This window comes from Sceloporus occidentalis, unplaced genomic scaffold (assembly GCF_023333645.1).
Source record: "Sceloporus occidentalis isolate IW3139 unplaced genomic scaffold, rSceOcc1.0.p SCAF_13, whole genome shotgun sequence".
Classification (NCBI taxonomy): domain Eukaryota; kingdom Metazoa; phylum Chordata; class Lepidosauria; order Squamata; family Phrynosomatidae; genus Sceloporus; species Sceloporus occidentalis.
In genome coordinates this window covers 9,110,550-9,125,102 of record NW_028316993.1, presented here as the reverse complement: position 1 = coordinate 9,125,102, position 14,553 = coordinate 9,110,550, and the positions used below count along the sequence as shown (strand labels likewise).

The following is a 14,553-nucleotide window of genomic DNA, read 5'->3' as shown; positions in this document are numbered from 1 at the left end:
GTTCTCTGGAGCAGCAGAAAACAAGCTTGCTCCCTCCTCAGTATGACATCCCTTCAAGTATTTAAACAGGGCTATCGTATCACCTCTTACCCTTCTCTTCTCCAGGCTAAACATCCCCAACTCCTTAAGTCATTCCTCATAGGACATGGCTTCCAGACCTTTCACCATTTTAGTTGCCTTCCTTTGGACACACTCCAGTTTTTCAACCTCTTAGGACTGGAGCATGGCTTTGGCACAGCTTCCGGCCTCTTAGGACACACACATTATTTAAAACAGCATACCTCCAAAGTGACCCAAAGCAGCTTTATTTTAGCCCTGCTCTCTTCAATCCAGGATTTTCCCAGTTTTCTGTGACAAATGGCATCCCCAGGCAAGAGGCTCTGCAAATCCTTGGGCAAGTCACACTCTCTCTGCCTCAGAAGAGGACAAATTCATGCCTTCTCTAAGCAAACCTCCCCCCTAAAAAAACTTTGAGCAAGTCACACTCTGAAAAAAAGGCCAAGTTCCCCCCACTCCCTCAGAGAGGGCACAAATGGCCCCCAACAGTCTCCAAACTGGAGCACATGGCAGCAATGGGCCTCTCTCCCTCCTCACCCCCTCAGAGAAGCCTACCTGGGCTGCCTCCTGGATCACTTTGGAGAGCAGCAGTGGCAGAGGCAGCAACAGTATTCCCAGGCTCAGAGACCTACCGGGCTTGTTGGAGCTTGCTACCACGTGCTTTCCTTCTTTCCCTCTCTTGCACATGCGGGGCTGGACTTCAAGGAAAAGGAGCAGGAACAGCCAAGTCCCTGGCTGCTGTGAGGCTCCAAGGAACTTGGCCGCTTTCCCTGGTGCTGGGGAAAGGAGGCTTGGCCTGGGAGAGTGAAACTCGGAGGTAATTGGCACCAGGGGAGGCCTGGGAGCCGGGACAGCAGTATAAACGGGACGGGACCATCCCAAATGCAAAAAAACCCCCGGGAATGTCCCGCGAAAAAGCGTGATATAGCAACCCTAAGCCTGCAACTCAGCACAGCTGCAGAAGCCCGACTTAGAAATCCACTGCTGCTTCTGCATTGGACTCTCTTTCTTCAAGCCGTGCTGTGCCAGTTGCAAGACAATGAATGTTTTGAAGAATTTGAAGCTTGAGTACACAGACCATCCACCTTGCTCACCCGATCTTCCTCAATCTATTTCTTGTTTCCAAAGCTTAAAAACAGTTTGAAAGGAAGAAAAATTTTGAATGATTCAGAGATGATAACAGCAGCACATGAGGATTTCATTGACCAGACACCAGATTTTTACTTTTTTGAATAGTTTAAGAAACTTGAGAAATTGTGGGCCAAGTGTGTTGAACAGCAGGGTGAATATATTGAAAAGCATGTATGCTTCATGTATCTAGGTCATTCCCTACTTAGTCAGGCCTACAGCTTTTCAGCACCCCCTTGTATAAGGACCCCAAATGTTGGAAGCCTTCCTGTTAGTAACATATGCAGGCATTAAGACAATCTTACACCTAGGTATGTCTTTTTTTGGTTGATGCAAATGCTGATATTCCCTTCTTCCCTCTGCAGCAACCAAAGTCCTAGTGGAGGATGGTATCAGAAAAGCACCTGTCACTGTAGTAAGAAGCAAAATGATCATGTCACCCACTAACATCCCAGCAGGAGGATCCCAGCAGATCTTCTGAACCTTTGCAAATGACGTAATAATTTTACAACGGGCTACAGAAACATACCTAGATATTTCTCCAAACCCACACCCATGATCTCCACCATTCATTGAAGGACCTTGGGGGATTGCAATGGCTCTAGAGTAACTCTTGGAATCAGCTAAAGGCCAGGTATGGACTTCCTCAGCACAGAGCATTACTACAAGGTGCAGGAGGTACAGACCACACCAAGTGACACCTAAAAGGGGGGTGACACCACTGGTCCTCAAACATCTGCGTTTTGGAAATAACAGGCTGTGGCATTCACCTACATCCCTTTAAAACGCTGAAGTGATGGTGGAAGTAGGGTAAGGCTCAGAGGGAAGAGAAAGGCAAGGCCCCATGTTTGAAAAGAATTAGAATTTTAAATATTATTTTTTTAAATTTTATTTTTAAAAATGTAACTGTTTTATTCTTTTTACATATTCTTTCAAACATCACATCTTACCAAATTTTTGCTTTAACCACTTGAAATTTTGTACAGATGATATTGAAAGTCAAAGGTATATCTTTTAATTTTGCTAGTTGTTTATGTCACAACTATTACCATTACATTCAGCAATATGTAGGAATTCTGATTGATGACTAATATTAGTATTAAAAAAAATCACTAAGGATTATGTGGTATGGTGAGGTCAATGGGGCAGTTGTGACACCATGTGTTTTCATACCAGGTGATGCCAACCTAAGTGATGGCACTGCCTCAGCATGCAAAACTATGACACTACACTGAGTCTTGCAGGGCTATGGTCCTACAGTATTAGGAAACCGAGCAGCAGATAGAGGAGCCTGGGCTTCTTCAATCCCATTGTAGGTTTAGATTTACATTCTGCATTTTCTCCTGATAAACACGGTCAAAGTATTCACTCTGTGCCACTGTCAGGTGGTTCTTCCAGTCCCCAGAGATCCCTGGAACACCAAAAGCAGGGACAATAAATACACAGAATGCCTGGAACACCAAAAGCAGGGACAATAAATACACAGAATGCCTGGAACACCAAAAGCAGGGACAATAAATACACAGAATGCCTGGAACACCAAAAGCAGGGACAATAAATACACAGAATGCCTGGAACACCAAAAGCAGGGACAATAAATACACAGAAATGTAACCAGCTCATTGAAATTAGTATTTATTTCATTTCATTTGCATGCCACCTTTCTCCCAGAAAGATACCCAAGGCACCTCACAAGATAATTAACTGCCTTGAAATGACCATCCCTACTATTATGGAAAGTGAGGAAGTATTTGAAGGTGGCCAATGCTGAAGGGCAGCCCCTAACTCTGGAATTTCCCCATTAGCCCCCCACCAACCTACTATTACATCACTTTGAGTCAGTTACAGCATTGGTGACAATTCCATTTATTTATTTATTTGGCTTATTTCAGCTGGCCACCTGAACCAGAAGCCATCACCCAATGGGTCAGAGATAGCAGTGTCAGGTCCAAGCAAGCAGAGAGGAAGTCAAGCCAGGCCACACACATCCTAGGCCTTCAAAGACATGGCTGTGTTAGTCTGGAAAATCAGTATGCAAAGGGATTGTGTAGCACCTTTGCGATGAAGTGAAAGAAAGACCCTAGTAGTGTGAGTTTTCACAGAGGACTAAGAGCCTTATTGCATTACAAAATAATAATAATAATAATAATAATAATAATAATAATAATAATAAGATGATGATGATGATGATGATGAGAGGCAGCAAGACAGAAGTGGCTTTTTGCTTACCTTCCTACATGGCGTCATAGCACTTTGGTTCTCTCTCCAGAGAGAGATGGTCATAAGCACACTTTTGCCAAATGGATTTTTCCAGCAGGACAAAAGGCACATGGACAGAGAACGGAAGTACTATAATGTCATGTGGGAAGTTAAGCAAAATGCTGCTTCTGTTTCACTGCCTCTCGTCTTTCTTTTGTTACGCAGTAAGGTTCATAGACTCAAACTCATAGACAAAAGCTCTTTTGTTCAATTAGTCTCAGAGGTACTACAAGATCCCTTTGCAAACTGATTCTAGGCTTTCTACATGTTCATGTCTTTGAATATGCAGCAAGTGGGCATCAGGCAAACAAATAGGAAGAAGTCCAAAAACATTATCATATGTATCACACGGTATTCCCCCCACAAAACTACAGTGTAGTCTTCAGGCACAATGGAAGACACTGCCCAGTTGCCATTGTCCAAATAAGATTTACTTGGTCTAGTCTAGTCATCTTCTTTGCATGGAAAGAGGGGGATGCTGTCTTTTTTTGTCGTGTAGGAAGCAGCCACTCTCTAAGCTGGAGCAAATACCCACAAGACAATGCTAGACAAAAAGCCCACATCACACACTTAAGCTCTGCTGTTACCTTTTCTCATGAATTTCCCTGTGTTGTGATCAAAATGGTCCTCTGGCACTAGGGTGAAGTTGGACATGTTGTTGTCCTTCATCTTCTGGAAAGAGGCATTTTCCAGCACAGAATCTATCTGCTGACTATTCAGGTCCTTTCCAAGGATCTGGCATAGTCTCTCAACACTGCCTCGAGGATTCTGGGGTAGACAAGAATAAGTCAGAAAGACTGGGAAACTGAAATCTCACGCTGCATTTGTCCCTTGCTACATGGTGTCATTTTTGCAGGTAGCCATAAGCTAGAATGCTATAAGGATGTATCTCACTTCATTGTACACTAACGGGAGGAAAGAAAGAGTAGAAAATTCTGTTGATCATTACCTGTTCCCATGATCACTTGATACATATATCAATAACCTTTCACTTCTAGAAAATATGTGCAGGGATAGCCATGTTGGCCATATAGAAAAATACAGTAACTTCCCAAATTCACAAAAGAGCAGTATCTTTTCCTTTTTTTTTTTTTTTTCACTTTTAACACTTTGCATGTGATATAAGACTCTGTAACTTTAAAATGTTTTAATCGCTTGGAAGAGAGGCAAGGAATTCTCATTATGGACTGAGGAATTTGACACAGGATGCTAGAATTCCAAGATACATAGACAGATAGGCAGGCAATGCTGTAGGTGTGTGACTGTAGCTAAACATACATGCTGCAACTCTTCATAGGTGAAGAAGAAGACGTTGGATTTGTCTTTCATCTCCAGCCAGCCTCTCACATGGTCAAACCAGGAACCATACGGAACTGGAAAGACAAAGCAGAGACAAAAATGGAACATGAATGCACAAGAGAGTGTTGTGGTGTTGGAATGGAACAGAGGGAATCAGTTTTCTCTGTGTCCCTAGTACAGGAGAGGTGGATCTGCAGCCTGAAGTACTATCCTTGCCTGCCAAGAGTTGCATCTGGTGCACTGAATGCTCCCCAAACCCAATGGCAAAGAGTCTCCTGTCACCTGTTGGTTGGACACAACAGTAGGGATTCGTCTGCACATGCAACCAGCACACAAAGCCAGTTGCATTCCAGACTCACTGGCTTATTGCATGAACTTTAAAACTGACTCAGGCCTCCCAGGTTGCAGCCGGGACATGGGATGGAAGTGGGGATTATCATATGCTAAATCGTCACCTGATCACATGCCACCATCAGCCCAGGTCCCAGGCAGTAGTTTTTATAACCCGGAAAGCTTCTGACTTCTAAAAGGGCTGGTGGTGCACGACTGGGACCTGGCTTGGAACCAGGCTGATGGCGGCAGGCAATTTAGCATGCGCTAATCCTCACCTCCATCCCACTCCAAGACATAGTTTTTTGTGGGTTTTTTGGGCTATGTGGCCATGTTCTAGAAGAGTTTATTCCTGATGTGAAGATGCCAGCCACAGATGCTGGCGAAACAACAGGAACAAACTCTTCTAGAACATGGTCACATAGCCCAAAAAACCCACAAAAAATCTCCAAGCAAACTTGCTAGGTTCCTGAAGACTTAGGCTGTGTCCTCTTTGACTGTGTCTTTGACATCTGTTATGTGGTCTTCCTCTCTTTCTACTGTCATCTATCTTCCAAGCATTTACATCATTCCTAGTGAGTCTTGTCTTCTCACCACTGTACTATAAAGGTAAAAGGCTTATAAAACTGCTAAGGAAGTACTCTGTGAAGGACATGTAGTATAAGTGCATGGGAGGGAGGGATGTTCTGAATGAAAGGCTCTGAATGCACTGAATGGTGTCAATGGTCAACATTTTATACAAAATACAATGCCACAAAAACAGCTTCTGTGACATAGCAGGGAGCCAGCATAGGTCCCAGGTTTGGTCCCAGAAATCTCAGGGCCTGGAGTGCTCCTAGTCTGTCACTCTTATCCCTTGAAACACTGCCCCACACCTGCACTAAGGAATTCACTAATCATTTTACTGTGCCACTACTGCACAAATAAGTTGTCTCTGCTTTCTGAGAAATCCAGATTCCTGGATTCCCTCAAAGAAGATATAATAGTCACACAGAAGCTGCAACTGGATGCTCAGTACCACAAAAGCTTATTTCCAGTTCTGGCGAAAAGAAGGAAACGGTGGTACAGTGGTCATTCACTGTGAGTTTGCTGCAATCTGTACTAAAGCAGTCAACTGATTGTTTCTTTCCATACCATCTCCATTCAGGAAAGCCTCCATGAACTCTTCCATAGTCCCAGGCTCCTTGAATCCTTTAAACACCTTGGAAAAGTGGTAATGTGAGATCAGCACATCTTTGGGATTACGCAGGACATAGATAATCTGCAAGTGACAGAAAGGTTAAATTTAAGGAGGCAGATATATTCAGCATCTAGGATATTTCATGTTTCCCTAGAATCAGAGCAGCTATCAAGAAACATTCCTTGAGTCTTCTCCAAGCTTTACTACACAATATACCATCTTGCTGTAAATGAACAGAGCCATCTAAATGCTTCATATCTCTGTTGCACTCCATGACAAAATAAATGTTTACTTCATGACTTCTTCTCTTACCTTGGTCTTTGATTTGAGAAAGGATTTAGGGAAAAGCTGGAATGGCAAGTGAGAAGACAGACATCTGGGTGGAGGATAATTCAAGGCTTTCTCCAGGCCATCATCAGTCTCAATCCATGGTGACCGATCCCACACTGGCACACTGCGCACCCATGAGGGGTCCCCACCACGAAGGACCAGCCCCAAGATCTCAAGCATCCAGTTGGTACCTGAGTAGAAGTCCAATGATTATAAAGTAGTCTATGCTTCTCCATCTATTTTGGTTCTGGTATACATTGCCTAATCCCCCTTCCCTTCCACTATCCAATGAAGATTTCCTCACTTTTCAAATCCTAAAATAAATCCCAAGGAACCCGAACTGATCTTTGTAAGGAACCAGTAGATATATTTGTGATTCTCTATGAGTCAGGTTTGGGTTTCTCTATCAGTCAGGTTCAAGATGGTGATACCAAAATGAGCATATTCCTTTGACAGAGGGAGCAAGTGAGGATCTCCAAAAGAATTTTACTTTGCTTTTGGAATCCAAGTAGCTTTTTTAAGAGACAGGGTTGGAGATGGTGCTGAGGCAAAAGAAAATAAAGTTCCAGAAAGGAAGGGTTCGAATAAAGTTGGGTGTAGAGAAAAATGCCGAAGCACAGTCAAGTATGGAGAATGAACTGTGCTTCAGAAATAGCTTTTTCAAATGTGATTATTTCTGGCTAGAATTGTAACCCACCCCCCCTCAACAACAGAAGCTATCTTTCATTGTAGTGTATTTGGAATGCAGCAGTTGCATACAATGGAAAGGAGGTGGGGACACAATTATTTTTTGATTGTGTGCTTCACTTCTAAAGTATGTTATCACATAAAGGGGGCCCTGTAAGCGCATTAAAGGTCCAGAATCCAAAATTGCATAACTGCACTACTGACCTGACTTTGGATAGGTGACAGTCACTACGTCATCATCCAACAGCTGCAAGTCATTTTCCACAGAGATCAGCGTTTTCTGTGAGCAGGCCAGAGTGGTGAAAAGAATCCCCTTATGGGTGAAATAGGTCATAACTGATATGGGGAAACTGTACGCACATTTAAGAAAGAGAGAGAGAGAGAGAGAGAGAGAGAGAAATTATGATGCAACACCCTTAATGCTTTACTTAATGGGTTCCCATTTGCAGCACTTTCAACAATATCAGATCTCAGAGTTGCAGAACAGTCTTTGTTGTTGTGTGCCTTGAAGTCGTTTCTGACTCATGGGACATCTAAGGCCGACCTATCACAGGCTTTTCTTGGCAAGATTTGTTCAGATGGTTTATCTTTGTCTTTCTCTCAGGCTAAGAGAGTATGACAAGCCCAGGTCATCCAGTGGGTTTCTATGGCCAAGCTGGGATTCTAGCCCTGATCTCGAGCGAATGAAATGCTCAAACCACTACATCACACTGGGTCACATCAAATGTCAACATTGTTGAACAGTTAATTTTACTTCCCATCATTAAAATGACAAACCCAAGGCCAACGCTATAGCTATCCAAATTGAGGCCAGTATGCTGAGTTTGTTGAGCATCTAAAAGTGCAAGTACCACTTAATAGGTACCACTTTGGTGGGAAGGTAACAGCATTCCATGTTCCTTGGCATTTAGTCATGCTGGCCACATAAGTCATCTTTATTTCTTGCGCCCTCGGCTTAGTAATGGAAATGAGCACCACCCTCTACACAACTAGACACAACTAGACAATCACATCAAATGGGTATCCTTTACCTTTTAAATTAGGGACAGTTGGTAAAACTCCCACTCCTATACACACTCTACATTTTGCTTGGGAATAGCTCTGATACTGTGAGCCTGGGATTGCCATTCATTGAATTGTGAAGTCAAAGGCCGGCACCCATAGTTTTTAATGGGGTTTTTCAGGCTATGCGGCTGTGTTCTAGAAGAGCTTTTTCCTGACATTTTGCCAGCAGCTGTGGCTGGCATCTTCAGAGAATACTGGCATGGAAGAGAGTGGGGTGTGTGTGTGTGTATATAAGAGTAGGGTACATACACTGTTGGTTGAGAGAAAGCGACAGAACAGTACAAAGATCAACTATTGTTCAACAACAGAATACACAGATCAACATGTAAATTGCTTCCTCTCAACCAACAGTATATATACCCCACTCTCTTTCATGCCAGCATTCTCTGAAGATGCCAGGCGCAGCTGCCGGCAAAATGTCAGGCATAAACTCTTCTAGAATATGGCCTCACAGCTTGAAAACCCCACACAAAACTATTCATTGGATTATTTTACCAAGCTGAAAATATAGCAAAGCCATTCCTTAACCTACGATCATAGTATGTCCCATTGGATTCCAGGCTTGGGTCAGTGAATCCAGAACACAAAGCAAGTTTGATGAGAAGAAGGATCCCTTTGGTTTGCTGTGTATCAAGCACCTGGCAAACCTTATTCCTAAAGCAGATGCAGAAACCCCATCCACCGTGGCCCCAGAAGATTCCCTGCTCACCTCCAAATTCAGCCTGTCTGCCTCACACTCTGCTGTCAATGACTTATGATCTTTGCGCTCTTAGTCTCTTTCTTCTGTTACAGGAGCAAGTCAGCTGATCTACAAGATCAATAAAAAATGTAGTAAGCAAGGCAGCTCATGCCAGGAATATACAACTTAAATGATAATACATAAAAATAATGAGAGAGAGAAAAAGAAAAAGAGAAGCAGGTTAACAGAGGTACAAAATAATCCTGATAAAATGGAAGGACCTCGGGGACAAAGGAAGGTATGGAACTAGTAGCTGTGATCCTGCATCCTCACCAAAGTCTATCACTCTGACTTCACAGTTACCAAAGCTAAGGGGAGTTTCTTCAGTTCTTGGGACTGCTTGGAAGTGATGTTCCATCATGAAGGAGGAATCCAAGAGCTATTGGATCAACCAACGAAGACATTTAGGAGCCCAAACAGAGGCCAGAAGCTGCACCAAAGCTGCGTTCAAGTCCTTAGGACTGGAGCATGGCTTTGGCACAGCTTCCAGCCTCTTAGGACACATGCATTATTTAAACAGCATACCTCCAAAGTGACCCAAAGCAGCTTTATTTTGTCCCTGCTCTCTTCAATCCAGGATTTTCAATGACATATGGCATCCCCAGGAAGAGGCTCTGCAAATCCTTGGGCAAGTCACGCTGTCTCTGCCTCAGAAGAAGGCAAACACATACCCTCTCTAAGCAAACCCCCCAAAATCTTTGGGCAAGTCACACTTTCTCTGCCTCAGAAGAGGGCAAATTCATACCCTCTCTAAGCAAACCTCCCCCCTAAAAAAAACTTTGAGCAAGTCACACTCTGAAAAAATGGCAAAGTCCCCCCCACTCCCTCAAAGAGGGCACAAACGGCCCCCAACAGTCTCCAAACTGCAGCACATGGCAGCAATGGGCCTCTCTCCTTCCCCACCCCCTCAAAGAAGTCTACCTGGGCTGCCTGCTGGATCTCTTTGGGAAGCAGCGGCGGCGGCAGAGGCAGCAACAATAGGCCTAGGCTCAGAGACCTACCGGGCTTGTTGGAGCTTGCTACCACGTGCTCTCCTTCTCTCCCTCTCTTGCACATGCAGGGCTGGGCTTCAAGGAAAAGGACCTGAAACAGCCCTGCCCTTGGCTGCTGTGAGGCTTCGAGGAACTTGGCCACTTTCCCTGGTGCTGGCCCGGGAGAGCGAAACTCGGAGGTAATTGGCATCAGAAGAGGCCTGGGAGCTGGGACAGCAGTATAAACGGGACGGGACCATCCCAAATGCAAAAAAACCAAGAAATGTCCTGCCACAAAGCGTGATATGGCGACCCTAAGCCTGCAACTCAGCACAGCTGCAGAAGCCCGACTTAGGAATCTACTGCTGCTTCTGCATTGGACTCCCTTTCTTCAAGCACCTCAGGAAGGGATGGGGAGTGAAGAGGGAACGCCTTTACCTTTTCAAACATGTCCTTTGTAAAACTGCCCTCCTTACACGCTCGCCTCCTCCATCTCTATTTCTATCTCCCTCCCCACCACTTGCTATCCATTCACCAGCTTCCCCCAACCCTGGGGCCAACTTTGTGATTTCCATTCCCAAGGATTTTGAATTTGAATTGACATTCTCACATACCTGTGGCATATATAGCTCAATCCCTGGCTTCAACTCTACCAAAAGCATCTGAGGAAGTAGACTGAAGTCTACGAAAGCTCATGCTGCCAACTTCTTTCTTTCAGTTAGTCTCAAAGGTGCTACAAGATCTTTCTACAATAAAAAAAGTGTTAGCAGATAGTGATTTTCAGGATTGTGAAAGGTACTACTGTACAACCACTGCTTGCCTTTTGTTGAGTCTCTTGGACAGGTCTTCCTGGGGCTTCCTCTCCTAGCAGAAAGTGCTGGAATAAAGGTTGCCATTTCCTTCCTTTGGACAGGCTTCTCGTCTTTAACAGCTGTATGGCAAAAAGGCACAACATTGACCACTCCACGCTAGGAATAGCCATTGAATTTGGCCAATGCAGATGGCTGAGAATTTCAATCTGATTTGGGCTTTTTATAAGAATTTGCCAACACTTGCAGTTTTTCATATCTTTAATGGAAAGCATTTCAGTTTTAGACAATTTGAATGAAAGAATGAGAGAAAGCGAACCTGGAAAGAGAGGAGTGTTTGGACACTTGGATTGTCTCCTTTTTTGTCCTAGAAGGACATCAACTGTTTGAAAAGTGGCTGAATTCGATAAATTTACTTGTCCAATAAAATATGAAAGCCTAGGAAGATTTGTAGAAATTTGGGATTCGGTGACAAAATATTTAAGTAACAAGCGGGGAATGATATCAATTATTGGTTTCAGAGATTAACGTGATTGTATATGTTATTGATACCTATTTGGGGAAAACAGGTTTAATCAAATTATTAAAGAGAGAATCAAAAAGGCTGAATAATAGAAGAAAAGAACAGCGTGAAAAATATGCATAGTTAGATTTGGAAGAACTGAAGGAACAAAATGTTTTGGGGGGAAATGAAAAAAATCACCTTCAAAATGAATGTTGGTTTACCTAATATAAGATGTGTTTTAATTGTAAGTCAAAGTTTTAAAATGTTTATTCTGGAGCAATGCTATGTTACAATAATTTTTTTTTATTAAATAATTTTTAAAAAGAAAGAAAAGTGGCCAACATTTATCATACGAAGCTTTTAAAAATGAACGGTGTTGCAATAACATGTATAAATAACACAGTAGTTAAAGGTGCCAGATAGCATACAAACAGCAAAAATTTCACCATATCATTCTTCAGCCAGAATTGGAAGAAGAAATAGTTAATGATTCAATGACTCAATGGGCACAAAATGGATTTGGAGAAATTTGTGGAAAAGAACGCAAAAATTTACACTGTGACGAGATTTGAAAGAAAATTATGGGCGCATACAGACAGGCCAAAATAAAGCTGCTTCGGGTCACTTTGGAGGTATGTTGTTTAAATGATGCATGCATCCAAAGAGTCCAGAAGCTGCACCAAAGCCGTGCACCAGTCCTTAGGATGCATGCATCATTTAAACAACATACCTCCAAAGTGACCTGAAGCAGCTTTATTTTGGACTGTCTGTATGGGGCCTATGTTAAACTGCTTCACTGATGTTACCTAACTCCTGAAAAATGAGACAAAATGCACAAAATAGGAAGCAACCAGTGTTGGAAATGCCAAAAAACTATGGATTCTTTTTACCGCATGTGGAGGATCTATCTTAGAGCGAAAGAGGTTTGGTCAAAAACACACATGCCAGTAATAGGGATTAATCTCCAGATGAAAACAGAATTATAACTCCCGAACATGATGAGCATAGTAAATGCAAGTTGTGGAAAAAAATATCGGAGGGTGTTTTTATATACGATGACAGCAGAATGTACTGTGTATGCTAAGAAATGAAAAGTGGAGGAAATACCAGCAATAGGTGACTGGCTGTTAAAAAATGTTTGAATTTACTTTCTGGATTAATGATAAACCAATGGGGGGGGGGGGGGGGGGGAATTGGAAGACAGGTTCCCAATACAAAACCACTTTTAAAGGACGCCTTGGGATGCTATATTGTTTAAATGTTTATTAGACGTGTTTATCTTCTCTTTTTTATTTTTGTTGTAGTCGTTTAATATTATTTTAATGTTTTATTTTTGTATCTTTTCAATTGCATTGTTTTTAATGTTGCAAGCCGCCCTGAGTACCAGTCCTGGGAGAAAGGCAGGATGATAATAATAATAATAATAATAATAATAATAATAATAATAATAATAATGTCTATTGAACTGGTCCAGTGCAAATGGGAGAAATTTCATTGTGGTTTGTTTCTGAAAAAAAATTACAATCAAATTGCAAATCCCTTCCTATTCAAAAAAGAAAAAGCCTTGGGGTTGTTGGGTTGTTATTTTTTAATACAATCTCTGCAGATACTAGATCCACTAGATGGCACCATTGATCTCTCTCAAGAGACGTATTCAGGGGTAGTCGTCTTGGCCGTTCAGCAAAGTACAATAACATCCAACATCCACGAAACACTGATACCTTTATTCAACCAACCAAAATGCACAAAATATATGATGCAAGCTTTCGAACCTCTGCTGGCTTCTTCATCAGACAAAAGTGTTAAAAAACATTCAGGAGAGAAAATATATGATGATATTAGTCGCAGGCCTGCATTTTGTCAAGATGTTGTTGTTCTGTTGTTCTGTTGTTCTGTATTGAGATGGTTTGGAGGGATATCTATACAGGCAAGTCCCTGCTCCTTCTGGCCATGTGACATTGAGAACAAAGCATTCCAGAGTCCAGGAGATAAAATTTGAATTACATTACCAATACAAAAAGGTACTTCCTCTAAGATCCAAGATCCAGTCCTTGCAAGGTCACAATCCCTTTGTTAGGCAGAGAACAAGAGACATGTACACCAGCATGTTCTGAGCACTCTAGGGCTGCTGCCACACTGCAGATTTAATGTGGCTTGACACTGCTTATGGTACCATCCTATAAAAACCTGGGATTTGTAGTTGTGGCACCAGCGCTCTCTGACAGAGATACTTCACACAACTACAAATCCCAGAATTCCATACTATTGAGTCATGGCAGTTACAGAGGTGTTCAACTACATTAACTCTGCAGAGTGGCAGCAGCCTAAGGCTCTTCTGTCCCTCTCATCTTCCAACTCTGCTTCCAACTTGTGACATAATAAACTGACTCAAGTGTTGAGTTTTCCATGAAATAATGTGCAGATTTGTATCCTGCTACAGTACCCAGGTCAGTCTCCATCAGTAAAAGCTCTTGTCTTACCATGAACTGATATATTTCTCACTGGAGGTCAGAGCAGCAGGGCGCTTGTATTTCCACAGTATTCAAAATGACATATTTCACTGCAGGCACTGAAATGCATGCCTCCATTCTGGGAATCCAAGCAGCTCACCAGAAGAATCATTAGTGTACAGGCCAGAAGGCTCCCAATGCAAACTGTGGGAGGCTCTGAGAATATCCAACAGCCATACACCCTACATTATATAAAACAGTGCTGTTTGAAAGATTTCTTCTGTTGGAAAAAATCCTTTATTAGGTCCGTCCAGTCCAAGTGTAGTTTAAAAGTAAAGAATCATATGAGCTTGGGAGAGTTGGTGCTTTGAAGCAGTCCACAAATGCTCAGCACCTGTATATACCTGATCAGGTTGGTCCTGGCATGATAGTGTGCTGGGGGATCCTGTTATGCATCATGTGTTCGATACAACTGGATGTATGATATTCTAATATGCATGGTTTCAACTGGAAGGTATGATTTAGACCTTTTGCTTATATGAATATGCTGTGAGATGACAAGAATATAATGGAGAGTTTACATCAGGTGCGTTAACTGATATGTACGTGACATGTGCTAACTGATATATGTGCTGATATGCATTTGAAACAAGCCTGATAGTCTGATGCTTTATGCAGGAGTGTTGTTAGGTTGGTGGACATGTGCATGCTTTGCTATGTGCTGTTATACATAGCTGTAGATTC

General features: G+C 42.5%; 1 protein-coding gene across 2 annotated transcripts; it reads right to left on the bottom strand.

Moving 5' to 3' along the window:
* Positions 1–2,099: 2,099 nt before the first annotated feature.
* Positions 2,100–9,077, bottom strand: LOC149304864 (sulfotransferase 2B1-like). 2 transcript variants are annotated; one of them, XM_089478353.1, is made up of 7 exons: positions 9,045–9,077; positions 7,475–7,620; positions 6,566–6,774; positions 6,208–6,334; positions 4,723–4,817; positions 4,032–4,212; positions 2,100–2,596 (listed from the first exon to the last, which is right to left on the bottom strand). In XM_089478353.1, the coding sequence occupies exons 2-7, from the start codon at positions 7,602–7,604 to the stop codon at positions 2,487–2,489; spliced, it is 852 nt and encodes a 283-aa protein (XP_089334479.1). In that variant the 5' UTR covers positions 7,605–7,620; positions 9,045–9,077; the 3' UTR covers positions 2,100–2,486. The 2 variants fall into 2 exon arrangements, with proteins under 2 accessions (XP_089334479.1, XP_089334480.1); XM_089478354.1 differs by having other exon boundaries at positions 7,475–7,583; positions 9,045–9,073.
* Between the last annotated feature and the right edge of the window lie 5,476 nt (positions 9,078–14,553).